Genomic DNA, 15074 nt, shown 5'->3' with positions numbered 1-15074 from the left:
TGAAAGGGCAGCCTGTTCTGTAAGGAATCTTTAAGGTGAAGTGGAGAGAAACTGGTCTGTTGCTCACCAGGACCAGGGCTGGAGACCACCACTCTGGAAGTATGGGTACATAAAGAAATGGAGCTCACTGAAACAGACCATTTGCTAGTTTTGTTTCTCCAGCTCAGTTAATTGACCTTTGTGGCAAGAAGTCAGAACTTTCCCAGCTGAATACAGTAATTGTCTGATTGGCCCCTGGTGCTAAACTCTAATCACCTGACTGGCTAAGTATCTGATTGGCTGTCCATACAATTTTCAGTGTTTTGCCATGTTCACCTGCACCTCCCCAGACAGGCATACTCAATCAGTCAATTAGTCTGTCCATTTTTCATTGTTATAGTCTCTCAGTCTTGGGAATGTTTATATTTATGTGTGTATGTGAAACATTAGTGCTCAGAAACCATTTAATTGTAATTTCTTACTGCTTTACCACAAGTCTCCGGCATGTGTGATCACAGTCCCGGCATATGTGTTTGCCTGAGGCACATTCCTCTGTTGCCTCAGCTCCAGGCAGATTCAGGAGCAGTTAACCTGACCCTCATCCCTAACACCACCCATTCAGCCCACAGACTGAAACTGATCCAGGGTCAGTGTGCACAGTGCATACTGGAACTTTGACCACACCCTCTGGTTTGAAAAGCAAGGTAGGTGCCTGGGGCTCTCTATCAGTTGCCTGCTGGAAGAGCAGGTCAGCCCCCACCAGCACTCAGAAAGACCTGCCCATTCATTCCACTCAGCTGCACTGAGCCAAAGTGTTCACTCTTATCCTGCCTGCCTGTGACGATGGCTGTCAGCAAATGCATCAAGTACTCCTTGTTCTTCTTTAATTTACTCTTCTGGGTAAGCCCTTGCTCTTGTTTCTATCATTCCACATAGGTAAATGTTTGTGATCTCTGTTGATGAGTTTTGTAAAGATGATGGTAACTACCAATCTTTTACCAATCAAAGTTTTCTGAACTAATCTTAGTGAATAAATGTGGAAAAGCCAACATAGAATTCATATTCTGGTGTTCAAGAAAATGTACATTTTGGAAAGGTGTTTTTTTCATAATCAGGTGAACATTAGTATGTATATATTGACTTTTCCTCATTTCAGCTGTTTTATGTTTATTGCGTAAATAATTTAGGGTGAAATAGTTTCACTCATATGTGTTTGTGGTGTAACAACTGCAGTAAAGGCTGTAAAAGAATCCCATTTTCTAAAGACACATTTTTAAAAAAGACAGCAAGCAGCTGACCGCTCCCATGGTGTGATGCTTACCGCAAGGCTGTTGCTTTCTCCTCTTGGAAAAGGACATTAAGGAGATCGATGGTAATCGAATGATTTGCTCTGACAGCACTAACAGGTGTCTGGTCCCAGAGAGACCCGGGCAAAGACAGATACCAGAGCGGGATTCATCAGGCATGACTGCAGAGTAGTTTCCTTACTATACCTTTGCCAATTCTATTTCAGTTCAAGAAACAAAGTCAATTCATTCTGAAAAAATTTCAAAGTAAATGATGGGTGGTTTTAAATTCATGAATTGAATTTCTATTCATTCCTTAAATTGAGTGAATTGAAATGGAATCAACCCCAACTTGGGTATCCACAATAATAAGGCTATCTGTGATGGTACCCTCTGTAAGTAATGATGGCATTGTGATGGTATGTGCTTATTTCAGGACCCTCAGTTAGCTATTTATAAGATAATCCATGGCTGGAAGCAGCTTTGCATGCAAACATGCAAAGAAGAAACTGATGTCAGAGCTAACAAAGGTTTCATCAGGAAGGTGTGGTGTCTGTCTCTTTATATCCCCCTTTCTGTTATGTCTAGCTTGAGCTTGAGTAATTTTGAAATCTAGCATGATGGAACACACAGATACACATGTACACACACATTCCCACAGCTTGAGACATCAGGAGGATGTGTATATCAGTCTGTCTTTTCAGGTGAGGTTATCGCAATATGATAGATGGTCTTGAAATGTGTGAATGATCTTTCCAAAAGTCATAAAAGTGCACCCTTTCAGGCATACAAAATAGTCTCATTTGTTTACTGTAACTAAAATCAGCTGTGTCATCTTATTTGTGTGCCTCGGATGGTAGTCAGGTGCCATGGAAATAGTCTGCACATGTAAATGTGGTCTGAGGTGGTAAACATGGTGTGTTTCCATTAAACGCACCCTGGAGCAGGGGAGAACCACCTGCCTACAGTCTCCACCATTCTGCTTCTCAGGTGAGGTGAGCCGGCCGCTTGTTTTGGCTGCTCATTTTCCCCAAAAGGCCTGGGGAGATATGCACCGCACTTTAGGAATGTGACCAAACCACCCCGACAGGTTTTGTAGGGCATCTGTTGCTTTGCCAATACTTATCTGGAAAAGTCTGTTTGTTTAAAGGGACTTTGAATTCACAATGAGCTGATGATTCGGGGCACATGTTCACAAAACAGAGAGGAGATTTTAGTGTGTGCTGTGTTGTGATCCATTGCCTCTCATTAGAGGGGAAGGTCTGCTTTTGGGATCGAAACGTTTTTAAATGGCTAAGATCCAGAATTATACCCCTTGTTAATGATACAATTCTGAATAATGTTCAATAATCAAACCTCGGTCATTATAGTATGACAGTCCCATTTGCAGCTGTTCCTGGTATCCCTTCTCCAGCCTTTTTCCTTGTTTATGATGTCCAAATGGGTAAAATTGGTATGCCTATAACCACAGCAAACAGTGACCTCCACATTTTCCACTGCAACATTCTAACATTCGCATGGAAATTCATATCAACTGAATGGACTTTAAAGTTTTTGTCCTTAATAAGGGGTTTTTAGTACTCATCATTAAAGCAGGGATTATGGTAAAATGAGTCTTGGCCTTCTTGTTTTTCACTTATTCAGTAACTGAGTAGTAGTATTCTGTTACATGTGGTTAAAATGTTATCCATTTTAATGATTTTTTTTTTTTTTACCACTCCTTGTGTGTAGGAAACAAGAATGTGAGACTCAGCACACCTACACAGAAGTAACTATAGCAACAACACCTCCCCGGTTTTACCTGACACTGTCTTTGCAATGACCTCAGCCAGTACTGCGGGTGATGAGATCTCTGTGCTGGACTTTTGGGCGGGGCTGGAGTCATCACAGAGGCCTTTAGAGTGGGACGATCTCGGATTTCACGGCAGCTGTGCGATGCAGCATGAATAAATAACGTGGTTAGTCCAGTGGCTGGCCGCACGTTGAATAGCCATTGTCTGTAACCATGTGATCCATAGATGACAGACTGAGAATTTATGATGAATCCTCAGAAATTAATATATAACAGGCAAAAGATCCCAATGTAAGGGAATGAATACAGTTTTCACAGAAGCCAGTAGAATGTTTGCTTGTCTATACTGGCAAAACCTTATCTCAGGATATTCATTCCTTAGAACCGGTATCAGACAGGCCGTGGACAGGGGAGGCTCCATAAATCACATCTGCTAATCTCTGGTAACGTGCAAAATTGGTATACTGTATATCTAAATGAGGAGGCATCTATGGTTGGTCTGTGAGTTAGGGAAGACAGGTTTTGCCATGCAGTGGGCCACTGTCAGATTTTCAAATTTTTCCAGTGTTGTAATCACTGTAACTGCATCTGTCCATGTACATACATGTGAAGTTAAATCTCTTTTCTTGCACTATGGTCTTAAGCTTTTGCTTTTTGTGAGGAGGTTGTCGACCAGGTATCTTGGGGGTGTTGAATTGTTTGTGCTCCAAGGCCAGGTCTGAGAAACCTAATAGCCAGCTTGCTGTCTTGGTGGAGGCGGATTCGTCAGCATTATCTACAGTGAAACCCACACACTATAAAAGCTCTTATAATGTGCACAGAAGTCTCTTCTGACCAGAGAACAGAGGAACCATTGTCTCCTAGAATGACAGGAGGGAAGTGGTTCATTATTTTCAATGAACATGCTTTGTTGAGGGTTCAGAGGGTTAGGGGTGTTTGCATTTTGGGCAAGCCTGTTATTGGTACAAAGGAGCCCTTTACCTAGTAAAGCAGTGTTTTAAGTTTCTGTATTGCTATAAACTTTGTTACTGCATGAATCTGAACCTGCTGTAAATGACTCTCTTATAATGTTATCTGCCGAAGGCCACCCTTACCTAGTGGCAGGAGGGTCAGAAACAGGAGCATATCAATGGCAAGAAATAATATACTTTTTTCTCCACTAGGTCATCATACCTTACTTGCTCATTAACATAAGATGAATTTAATGACAAGTCAGTTTCATTAAAAAGTTTAAAAGCTGATCTCGCTGGCTAGTTACCTTGTTGGGTTATCGACTATAAATCATAATGTCTGTTTTTATTTCACAATGTTAGTGTGACCACTGACTACAAGCTGTTGTCCTGTTAATCATTATCTCTGGGAGTGTGCTTGTAACTGTAGTCACAGGCAGGAGGCTGTTCTTCTGCCCTTTTAAACATCTAAACACACGCTGTGACCATGGCAGCCTGTACAGATTTGGCACCTGCAGTGGATACACTCCATAGCTGCCCTGCCCCCCCCTCCCTCACCAGGTGTAAATAAATTGGAAACTTTTTTTAAACCATAAAATGTGGTGTAATTGTTCTTCCTTGATGTCCTTTTGCGTAAAATATGCGAGGATACTGATCTACGTTCCAGCTCTGCGGACATTACATATTTATTATTCAGTGTTTATGGCCATAAACAAAGCCGGTTAGAATTTAAAGCTTGAATGGTGGGTGGGGCTTGGCTTTTGGCAGTGTTGAGTCATGCTCTCAAACCATCAATTATTGAAATTGAGGCTCTAATGAACTGCATATTCTATGTCTTCTAATTACTGTTTGTTTTGAATTTCATTTGAATTAGTCTTTGTTGCCATTGATCATTATTTATTCAAATTTTTTTTAATCTTTTTTTTTTTTTAGTTTTAAAATTTCTGAAGTTTCAGGATCCCTGTCCTGATCTCATCCTTTCAACATCTCTAACTTGTTGCACTGGCACAATGGCGTTGCTAGATGGCGCCAAAGCGGTGTTTATCATTCAAAGTGTGTTGCCTAACTTATTCTGTGTATGTTAGTGTTCATGAAACACTGTCTTAAACTGACTTTTCAGTTACCTTATTTTGATTGGCCTGCATGATAAATGCAACTGTGTTAATGAGGTTACTGTATACAAGACTTATGTACAACATTGCGTAAAAAATTGTCTGGTTATTCAGTTGGTTATGCCAGATACTGTATTGTACGTCAAATAAAATCAGCTCTGTAGATTACATACAGTAGAATAGTGTTCTGCATCTGTATTGATATTGAGGAATGGAATTAATTCTTCTTTGAAGAGGAAGGCCTCTTGAGGCACAGAATGCCATTTGCAGTTGGTACGATACCTTGGGAGGGAAAGGGAATCAATCAGATCATCAGTCAACATTTCGTTAAGTCTAAATGATTTTTTTAATTTTTAATTTTTTCTAAATGATTTTTTAATCTAAATGGATTGCAGAAATGGCAGTGCTGACGGGTACTGCTTCACATGGTATCGGTACAGGAAGCGCACTTCAAATTATGTAGGATAACCACACAGTCTATGCAAAATTATAACAGTGTTTTTATGTTTCTTCCAGATTAGTGGATGCATCATCCTAGGTGTCTCCATCTATCTCAAAGTGTCCAAGGATAACAACAAGGTACTGTGATGACCAGGATTATGTCCATGACCAATGACCAATGACCAGGACAATCTCTGTAAGGAGAGTGGCCACTATTATGACCAAGACTGTAAGATGACTATGACTAACTAGGATTGTGGCCAGGACTATGAGAAAACTGACTATCGACAGGGTGGCAATGATGACCAATATTTTCTGCTGAGGTGTTTTCCTTTTTAGCCTAGACATAACATAGCATAGACTTTTGTATACTCGCTCAGAATGTAGTATCTGACTGTGTTGAGAGCTGAGAGACTGTCTTGTATGGAGAGATACTCTGGTGCGCTGTCTGCTGTACATGACCATAAGAAGCTGAAACTAAGCTGCAGTTTCACAGATAACTGATTTTACGCTTCAACGTTTGCCTTTCCCAGATCACTGATGTGGCTGTTCCGGGCATCGATCTGCTGATCGCCATCGGCGTGATTATCATGGTGCTGGGCTTTCTGGGATGCTGTGGAGCCATCAAAGAGAACAAGTGCATGCTGCTGCTGGTGAGCGTCCTCTCCGCAGCCGCAGACGCTTCAGCAGTCACACAGAGAGCTGGCCTTGGGCAGAGGCCGCTCCTTTCAACCCTGCAGCTCGTAACGTGCATTTGTAGTTGATATTTCGCTTATGGATTATACACAACAACTGAGAATTCTGATAGGAATTAAAAGTGTTGAAGGTGCTGCAGTATTAATGACTCTTTGAATTGTGTGTGTGTGAATCCTTTGACTTTTGACTCCAGACTTTAACATTTACTTTTGGGAAAGATGGATTCAGGTTGGTTTTTTGAATCTATCATCCAACTAGTTGAGCATATTTTCATCCTTTGGTACATATACAGACTGCTATTTGTGGAATACTCTTGTACATTGTTTTTAAAAATTGATGGATTAATTAACTGCCTGTTTTCTCAGAGGTGGAGCACCATGATGTGATACTTGATACATAGATTTCATGACCAGATGGTCATAAGATCAAAGCTCGGTAATACAGTAAAGGTCATAACTTCAGTGCTCAGTGAAAAAAAAAAAAAAAAAAACTTGACAGAACTAAATCAGTATAATATAGATCCATAGGTGTGCGTGCGTGTGTGTTTGTGTGAACATTATATGACATAAGTTGAGCAAATAAATCATGTGGAAATGTGTGTTTCAGTTTTTTATCGGGCTGCTCCTCATCTTCATTCTCCTGCTGGCTGCTGGCATCCTAGGGGCAGTGGGTGAAGAGAAGGTAAACAGCACTCCTTTCTGAGTATTAGTTTGTCCTGCTTATCAATGTGTTCATTATCACTGGCACATGGGATTACCCGTCACTCATGATCTTGCGTCTTTCTCCTCGCCTCCCTTTGACCTTTCAGTCTAAGCAGTGGGTCCGCGAAAAGCTGCAGAAATTGTTGCCCTTGTCCAGCCAGCCGGCGGATGTGCAGACAGATCTCCAGGCTCTGGAGGAGAAGGTGCGTTTGGTCAGAAATCATCCAAAAGCAAATTTTAGCCTCAGTCTTTTTCAAAGGCCACTGAAGTCTTTCTGTCAGGATGTATGCTTGTTAGGTTGACATTTGTAGCTCTGTTCTCTAATATTTCAACCAGATTTCATGCATGTTTTTTTCTTTATTTTAAGACAGTGCTACTGGGAGAATGCATAGGTGATAAGATGGTGGATAAATTGATGCTAAATGGCTTTAGAATGCAATGCAGTGACAGATGACCCTTTGCCTTTGTTCTGCACAGGCCAAATGCTGTGGCCTGATCAACGGTGCCCAAGACTGGGGGTCAAGCATCCCATCCTCCTGCAGCTGCACGGACACCTCTGCATCATGTGAGATGGTCGGTGGGAAAAACGTCTATAAAACCGTGAGTATTCTGTCAACCCCCAAAACGTTCCACTCACTCGGGCTTGTAATACTTAGCAGTGGACCTTGAAAAGGCGTGTTGTGTGGATTGTTGAGGTAAATTTGTTTGTGCTGAAGGTTTTGTTTCTTTATTACAGCCCTGCATCCAGTTTGTGACAGACTTCATGCAGCAGCACCTCACAGTGGCCCTGGGAATCGCTTTTGCTATTGCAGTTGTAATGGTAAGAACATCCAATATGGATGCGGGACACAGCAAAGTCTAGGGGAATCTAATTCAGACATGAGGGCCAGATTCAACCTAACCACAATGCCTTTGTCCTTAACTATATCTCACAAAATTACACAACTTAGATAAGTTCTTGTTTCTTAAATTATTTCCTCAATTTCAGTGACCATCCACAACTCCTCACTGTTGAAGGATCATCCCTGTTGAGTTTCAAAATTTAAGGAAAAACTGAAATGAAATTGAAACCGTAGCCACAATTTCACATTATAATTCTTCGAATGGTTAGAAGTTTTAGGTCACCACCATGACCGTCCTGGTCGAAACATGGACAATGTCTGATCTCTGAAACGGTAACGGGTCTTTTTGCATTTCAGCTCTTTGGCATGGCCTTTGCCATGACCTTGTACTGCCAGATTGGAAAGGTGGAGTCCAGCACCGCCTGAGCTGCTTTCCCCATCAGGGCGGCTTTGCGGAAGCCCAACAGTATAAGAACACGTTTGTCTAATGAAGGTGATCTAGACCTGCTGATGTCCTCGTTGTGTAACTGTACTGTATATTTACCTGGATGTAATTTGTGTCTGTCCATAAACCTCTTGGCAAACCCAGGTCCAGGTTTTGAGAGGTGTGATGAATATGATTGATTGCCAAATGTATGTCTGTGATTCTAGTGTCTTTGCGTACGCTGGTGATCCAGGAACACTGTCGCTCTGCTCTGTGACTTTGTAACCCTGGGCTGTGTTGTTGTTGGTTTTTTTTTTTTTTTTTTTTTTTTTTTTTTTGTATGAACACATCATATAAAGGGGGTACATTTTGCAGTGGTTACCTTTTCTGGCTCCTGATTGGGTATCATCAACGCTGTGTTCTTGAACTGTTTGCGGTCAAGGCTAAAAAACGCTGACCTGCCTCTTCAACACACATTCAGGTGTAACTTGCAGTTACTATCCATGATGAATACAGTACCCCAACATATGTATCAATGCACTGTCTCAAGTTTTTCCAACTGATGATATTCTGTCTTGGGCTTATTACTTCAATTACTTCAAGTGTCAAGAATTGTGTTTAAACATCTTATCTTTTACAATAATAAAGTTTCACTAACACTGAAGTTAGTCCTCTGTTCGTCAAAAAAGAGCTCTGTTGATCCTGATAAATGCCAGCTGCTAAGTGAAAGATGTGAAGGATTGTATACAAACAGGTCGTTCACTCTTAGTGATGCAGAACAACAACAGAATGAGGAATTGGCATCTAGCTTGTTCACTGCAGGAAAGCATGAGGACATTGCATTGTGTGTTCAGAAAAAAAGTTGTTCTTGGATAACTGATTTTACACGTTTACACGTCAAAGATCTGGAAAAATTGCAGTGTACTGTCAACTCTGCCTTATGTTTAAGACCTATAACAGTCAAGGAAATCTGGGATGCATAGGCTATGGGTAGGGATTTAGTAGAGGTCAAGTAACTGCTTCTGTACTTAGAATCTGATTTTCTCAAACTTTATTTTAAAGTCATGCTATGCAGTCAAAAGACACTGGAATTTAGTGAGGAATATCTGTTTTTTTTGGAAGTACTGTAAGAATAAAACGTTAGACTAAAAATGAAGTATGGTAGGAATACATAACATCATATACAATAACATAATACATTCTTTTATGTTAATCTAATATCTTGTTTTAAATTCTGTTATTTTTGCTAATGCACACTGATGCACTATCGCTTTGCCTGAAAATCCTCCAGCGGAATTAGAAAAGTAATTCCCTCCCTCTCCCCCTCAGCCGTATGTGGTAAGTGTTGTTGCACAAAGTGGTGGATGAGCATCCATCAGGGGTTTGCTACACATTGGTGGTGGTTAAAGTGAGCTCCCCCATACTGTGCTCTGAGATCCTTGAATTGAGCTGTGAGTGTGTGGGGGTTTGGGAAAAAAAAAGTGTCACCACTTGGGAGGAAGAGGAGATTCATTTGACACGCTGGCACCACTGAAAACAAAATCCTGTAAGTGGCTTGTGTAACATTTCATGAATCTTGTAGCACTACGTTTATTTATGCGTTTGTGAGTTAGATTAACAGGCAGGGAAGGCTTCACTTTTATACTGAGCATGCCAGTCTGTTCTCCACAGCTGGGAAAGGCAAATCTCTGGAAGCGGTGTGCCTTGAGATCAAACACTCCCACTTCCCCCCCAGGTAAGCATCAGTTTAATTTTTAAAATGAGTAATATGTCTCCTATTGACAAACACTGCTGCATAAGCAGAGCATGTTGTAGGAAAAGTTTTAAGAAACACCAACAGACAAAGATCCTTATTGTACTGTATCTCCATAATGGAGATGGTATCACAGGAGAAGTGGCCCAGCTGCCAAACGATCCCCCTGTCATCTCTGACAAATACACCATCAGGATCCACAGGCAAGTAGAACAAAGAAGGGAATGTCTGCAATAATACTTTCAATGCTAGATCAGTCATTCACACGAATTACAGTGGATATATTAGACATGATATAGACCACATTGACTTTGCTACTCACTACACTCAAAAAAAGATCATTTCACTAACATCAGACATAAATCATTTAAATAAAAATGTACTCTAATATTTCAATAACATTGCTGTATTGATACAGCCACAGTATGACAATTGCCTGTCCCTGGTGGGAGAAAAGCAATGACCTAGGGCCAAGAAAGAAGAAGAATAAACAATTGCATCGGTAAATGTCCAAAGGCGATATGTGGATTGTCAAGAAACATTATGGATATACAGTAAATAAATGTTTAGTCAGGCATAAATAAATAATTACTTTGTTGTATTATAAAGGTGCTCTGAATGCATCAAGCTACATAATGCTTTATGCTTCAGAGAAAGTTTACTCTGATATTCTCCACTTTGTTAATGTCTGTCTGTGACATTCGTGTGAGCTGTGAAGAAAAAAAAAATGGCATCTATGTAAAGATAATGACCAAACCTAAATGTGCCAGGAATTCACCCACCTCTTTATTCATGTGAGTGTGTTGTGAGTGAGTGGTTCAATTAATGCCAAGCCCTGATACACTCATGTAGAGCGTAGGTTAGGTGTTTGGTTTTCATTCCACCTAATGTTACTGTCTCTTTGTGTGTTTTCACGTTATGGGATGTTTGGTTGCTCTAAAAATAGCTAGAAAACAAATGCACTGTAGTGGTGTTTTTAATATTGCATGTAGCTTGATTTTCCTTACTTCAGGACAGCCTCCTGTGTAAATTAATAACAAGACCTTTTTCACCTTCACGGTTGTTTTGTGTCCATCATAACATTTTCCATGTTATGGGTTGAGCTTCAAAAAACGGGTTCACATCCTGATAAGTATGTTATAATATACATTCAGTGGTCACACGGATCACCATGAATAGGTTCACAGTTACTGTAACGAGCTCAGTAATGAGGCCTGCATGACTCGGCTGAGGGTCTTTTAATGATTTCTGTTGTTCCTAAGTATGAATATATGAATGATGATTTCTGGAAGCAATCAATAAGCATGAGCAGCACAGAAATTAACAACCCTTTTAGTTCATTTAAGCAAAATGATTGCCACTTCTGATGTCTTCTCCTCTGCTTCTCAGGCTGTCAAAGCTGGCAGAAAAAGATATAACATCATCAATTAAGCACATATAATTTAAATTATACAAAATATAGCTATGTCTGTAAAATCTGTTGCAGATATGCATGTAGAATATAAAGCCAACAGTGTTCTCAAACAGTTTAACTCAATCGTACCTTTGTTTTTCATGATGTGATGAACTACCTGTCCCATTGTTTCAGCACTGTTATCTTCGAAAATCTCAATCATCTCTGGAGAATAATCTAAGAATGAGAGGATGTGTAGGAGTCAGTGAGCAACATTACTGCTGGCACAGGAGTCTCATATCAACATCCGTAACATCAGGAGTGATCGGTTATACTGTGAACATTTTCTCTGCAGCAATGACATGGAGACAGGCCTGAGATAAGGAAACGGCTGAATTTTTTTTTCTGAAAACTTGTTTTTTGGGCCATGAGCTGTTTGAGAGAGAGAGTGTGTGTGTGAGAGAGAGAGTGAGTGGATGTGTGTGTGTATGAGAAGGGGTATGCATATGTGTGCGTGTCCGTGTGCATGTGTGTTTGAGGGAGTGTGTGTGTGTGACAGAGTGAGTGGATGTGTGTGTATGAGAAGGGGTATGCATGTGTGTTTGAGGGAGTGTGTGTGTGAGACAGAGGGAGTGGATGTGTGTGTGTATGAGAAGGGGTATGCATGTGTGTTTGAGGGAGTGTGCATGTGTGTTTGAGGGAGTGTGTGTGTGAGAAAGAGTGAGTGGGTGTGTATGTGAGTGTGAGACTGCATGTGCAGTGTCTGAATTTAGCTGCCTTGTTTCCCCTCCTCAGAATAACAGTGATTTTGCGTTTTGTGTTTGTAACACTGGCCTCGGAAAGTAGGTTCTCATCAGAAGCAGCACAGTCTTGGGCACTCTTCAAGAAATCACTGCGTTTCGAAAAATTGAAAATAGGGCATTTGCAATGGTAGGCACTTGGATTTGACTGCTCTGACAGTTATGGGTAAATGGTCTTAGATTTAACCAGCTTTCAGCTGCTGTTTAAGTAGCTCTCGTTTTTGCCCCTCTCTCCATCCTTTTCATTTTGGCAATCCTCCAAGCACTTTGTCTCTCTACTGTCTTTCAATACGGTGCGCCTTGTGGTGCAAGACAGCTTTTCAAGACCAACCTGGAAATGTACCAAGGCTTTAACTGATGCAAACCTTTTTGATTACCCCGTACATTTTAGTATTATCTGTGATGAAAACAATGTATTTGCTTTTGTCCCAAGACCCCTCTGAAGTCCCACTGAGAGTGCTTGTGCCACTTGTGTTAAAACGTGTGAGAGAAACCTAAATAAAGGAATGGGATACTGTGTGTCCTGAGAGCCCGCTGCTGTCTCACCAATCCTGCTCTCTGGGTCCTTCCTGATTGGCTCCTCAGTGCAGCCATACCCCGCCCTCTTCAGTGTTCTGCACAAAAACACCCCTGCAAGGCCAAGCAGGAGGCAGCAGGCCGTGAACAGGACCAATTGGGGCAGCCCCATCTTCACAGAATGATAGGCAGTCACACTCACTGGGTGGGGGTGGGGGTGGGGGGCAAGCAATCAAAAAATATGCATCGTTGTTAATCACTGTTCTCCATCCCTGCTCCCTGGGGTCCCCAGTGTCAGTTCTTCACTGACCTTGGTGAATTCACACTTGAACTAATTCAGTAATTCATTTAGTAGATAAAGACGTAGTCAATTTCTATGCAGTCAAAGAGTGAAGGTTGTGCTTGATGTGGATATTGTGGTTCTTATATTGCGCTTGTAGTTCAACAAAGGGATAGAGGGATGCTGTGAACAGCTGACTCAGAAAGGAAGTGGTAACAGATTCTTAAAGTTGTTTATGGGAGCAGTTTGTCTAGGTTTGATTAGTTGCATAGGACTTGTCTACAAATTCTACTCCTGACTCTTCTTATGGAACTTCAATTAACAATTACTTAATTGATTTACAGCTTGAAAATTAAATTCTGCAGTCTAAAGAAAGTCCCTATTGTTACATTTGGCAAGAAATTCAAAATAACACACAAGAGGCCCTCTAACACCCTGTGGGCAAATCCAGTAATGCCTGCTTGACTACATACTGTACATAAACACAGAGATGACTGTATGTAATACTAACAAAGACACTGGCATTTACTGAAAAAAGAAATGTAATTAATTTCAATTAACATAGTTATCATGACAGGCTTAGCATTTGATAATCTTAATTTTCTTTCGCATATTAATCAGTGCATGAAGTAAATTTTCAACACATCTGTGTATCACACGTCACGTTCTTAAAATCCAAGTTTCCAAATTAAGAACAATTGAGTTTATACAGTGATATATTTTACTCAAATGACAAGCTCTTCAGATCCAATCCCAGTTTTGATGCCTTTATCTCAGTAGTGCATAATGTAATGCAATTACATAGACATCAAAAACAAAGGCACACAGTGATATAACTCAAAATAGACCTCTTCCTTGTTCTTAGCACTGCCTTTCTCTCTCAACACACAGTAATTTGCCACATCTTGCCCTGATGTGATATCATTAAATCGAAATATATTTAATCTTTTTTTCCTTGGATGACATTTTAACTCATGTTTTTGTCTGACATTCATGCTTCCTGTCACTGGACATGTGTTGGTAACGTTGCACATTATTGTCCTATGGATCCAACTGTACAAAGGGCTATTATGCAGGGATAATAATTCCATATGTTTGGTTATCGTTTTGCATTTCATTGTATTTAATTAAATAACACTTTCATTTCAATTTACAAAGCTGCAACCATGTTCGCTCACACCATGACAGGAGGTCTAAAACTAGGAGGAAACAAAATTACTACAGGCAGTAACACAGCAGAGGAAGCTCTGAAGGGGGAAAAGTGTGAGTCACTGAAGACAGGTTATAGGAGACTCTTATACAAACTGGTAACTTGTAATTTGAATGCGATTGTGCATTTCAGGCTTCTTTTTCAGGCTACGAAACACTTGTGACAAAGCAGCGGTGTGCCGCAGCGTGTGTGACGTGAGCGATGCATCAGTGACTCCATCATGCTGACCCCTTAGTCTGCAGCCCCGCAAGTTCACGCCTTAGACTATGAGCAGTGCCAAACTTTCTTCGACCTTGGACTAAGTTTTTTCTTTTTAGCTTTTTAGCCTCAAACAGCTGTAGAAAAGAGCCTTACCTTAAGTCCTGCAGTGACATGATGTTGAGTCTACCACAGCCTCCATTACTTCCTGAATATTTTTGTGTAAATGGCTGCTTCTGAGAATTGTTTATAGTCTCTAATGTTGTTCAGACATAGTTCAGTTATCTGAGTTGCCAGATGTTACCATTCAAACCCACATAGTGGTGAGTTATTTTACCCAGTGTTCTTTTTACCAGCTCCCACTACTACTGGCCAATTACTTTGACATCAGCATTATATCAGATCAACGGCACCTTTTAGAAATTAGATCCTTTTAATTTTTGACTTCCACTGACTCCTGTGCAGTTGTGGGATTTATGTCCAATCTGGCAAAACAGGCAAGCGCTAACTCTTGCACTTCCTGAGACTTACAGGATGTCCAGGAAGCTGTGGAATGCCTGCTTGTTAAACGCACAGCTTTCGATTTTTAATGTTGTGCACAATACCACATGCTCTTTTGTTTTTGTTAAAACTTTGAAATTTACTCTGAAAAGAAAAGGGGCCCAGGCATTTTGAAAAGGAGTAACTTTCTGTTTGTCAGA

General features: G+C 40.7%; 1 protein-coding gene and 1 long non-coding RNA gene across 2 annotated transcripts; one reads left to right on the top strand and one right to left on the bottom strand.

The window, feature by feature from the left end:
* The first annotated feature begins 721 nt into the window (after window positions 1–721).
* On the top strand, window positions 722–8561 carry LOC118772062 (tetraspanin-8-like). Its single transcript, XM_036520307.1, has 8 exons — window positions 722–879; window positions 5636–5698; window positions 6094–6213; window positions 6863–6937; window positions 7065–7160; window positions 7435–7557; window positions 7694–7777; window positions 8157–8561. Exons 1-8 carry the CDS (start codon window positions 823–825, stop codon window positions 8223–8225), a joined length of 687 nt encoding a protein of 228 aa, XP_036376200.1. The 5' UTR covers window positions 722–822; the 3' UTR covers window positions 8226–8561.
* A 1650-nt stretch (window positions 8562–10211) lies between these two features.
* LOC118772186 lies at window positions 10212–14635 on the bottom strand. The gene is made up of 4 exons (XR_005004638.1): window positions 14530–14635; window positions 12716–12886; window positions 11520–11606; window positions 10212–11375 (listed from the first exon to the last, which is right to left on the bottom strand). It is a non-coding gene; the product is annotated as an uncharacterized LOC118772186 (long non-coding RNA).
* Window positions 14636–15074: the final 439 nt, after the last annotated feature.

This window comes from Megalops cyprinoides, chromosome 25 (assembly GCF_013368585.1).
Source record: "Megalops cyprinoides isolate fMegCyp1 chromosome 25, fMegCyp1.pri, whole genome shotgun sequence".
Lineage (NCBI taxonomy): Eukaryota > Metazoa > Chordata > Actinopteri > Elopiformes > Megalopidae > Megalops > Megalops cyprinoides.
This window is presented reverse-complemented; position numbering and strand designations above follow the sequence as displayed.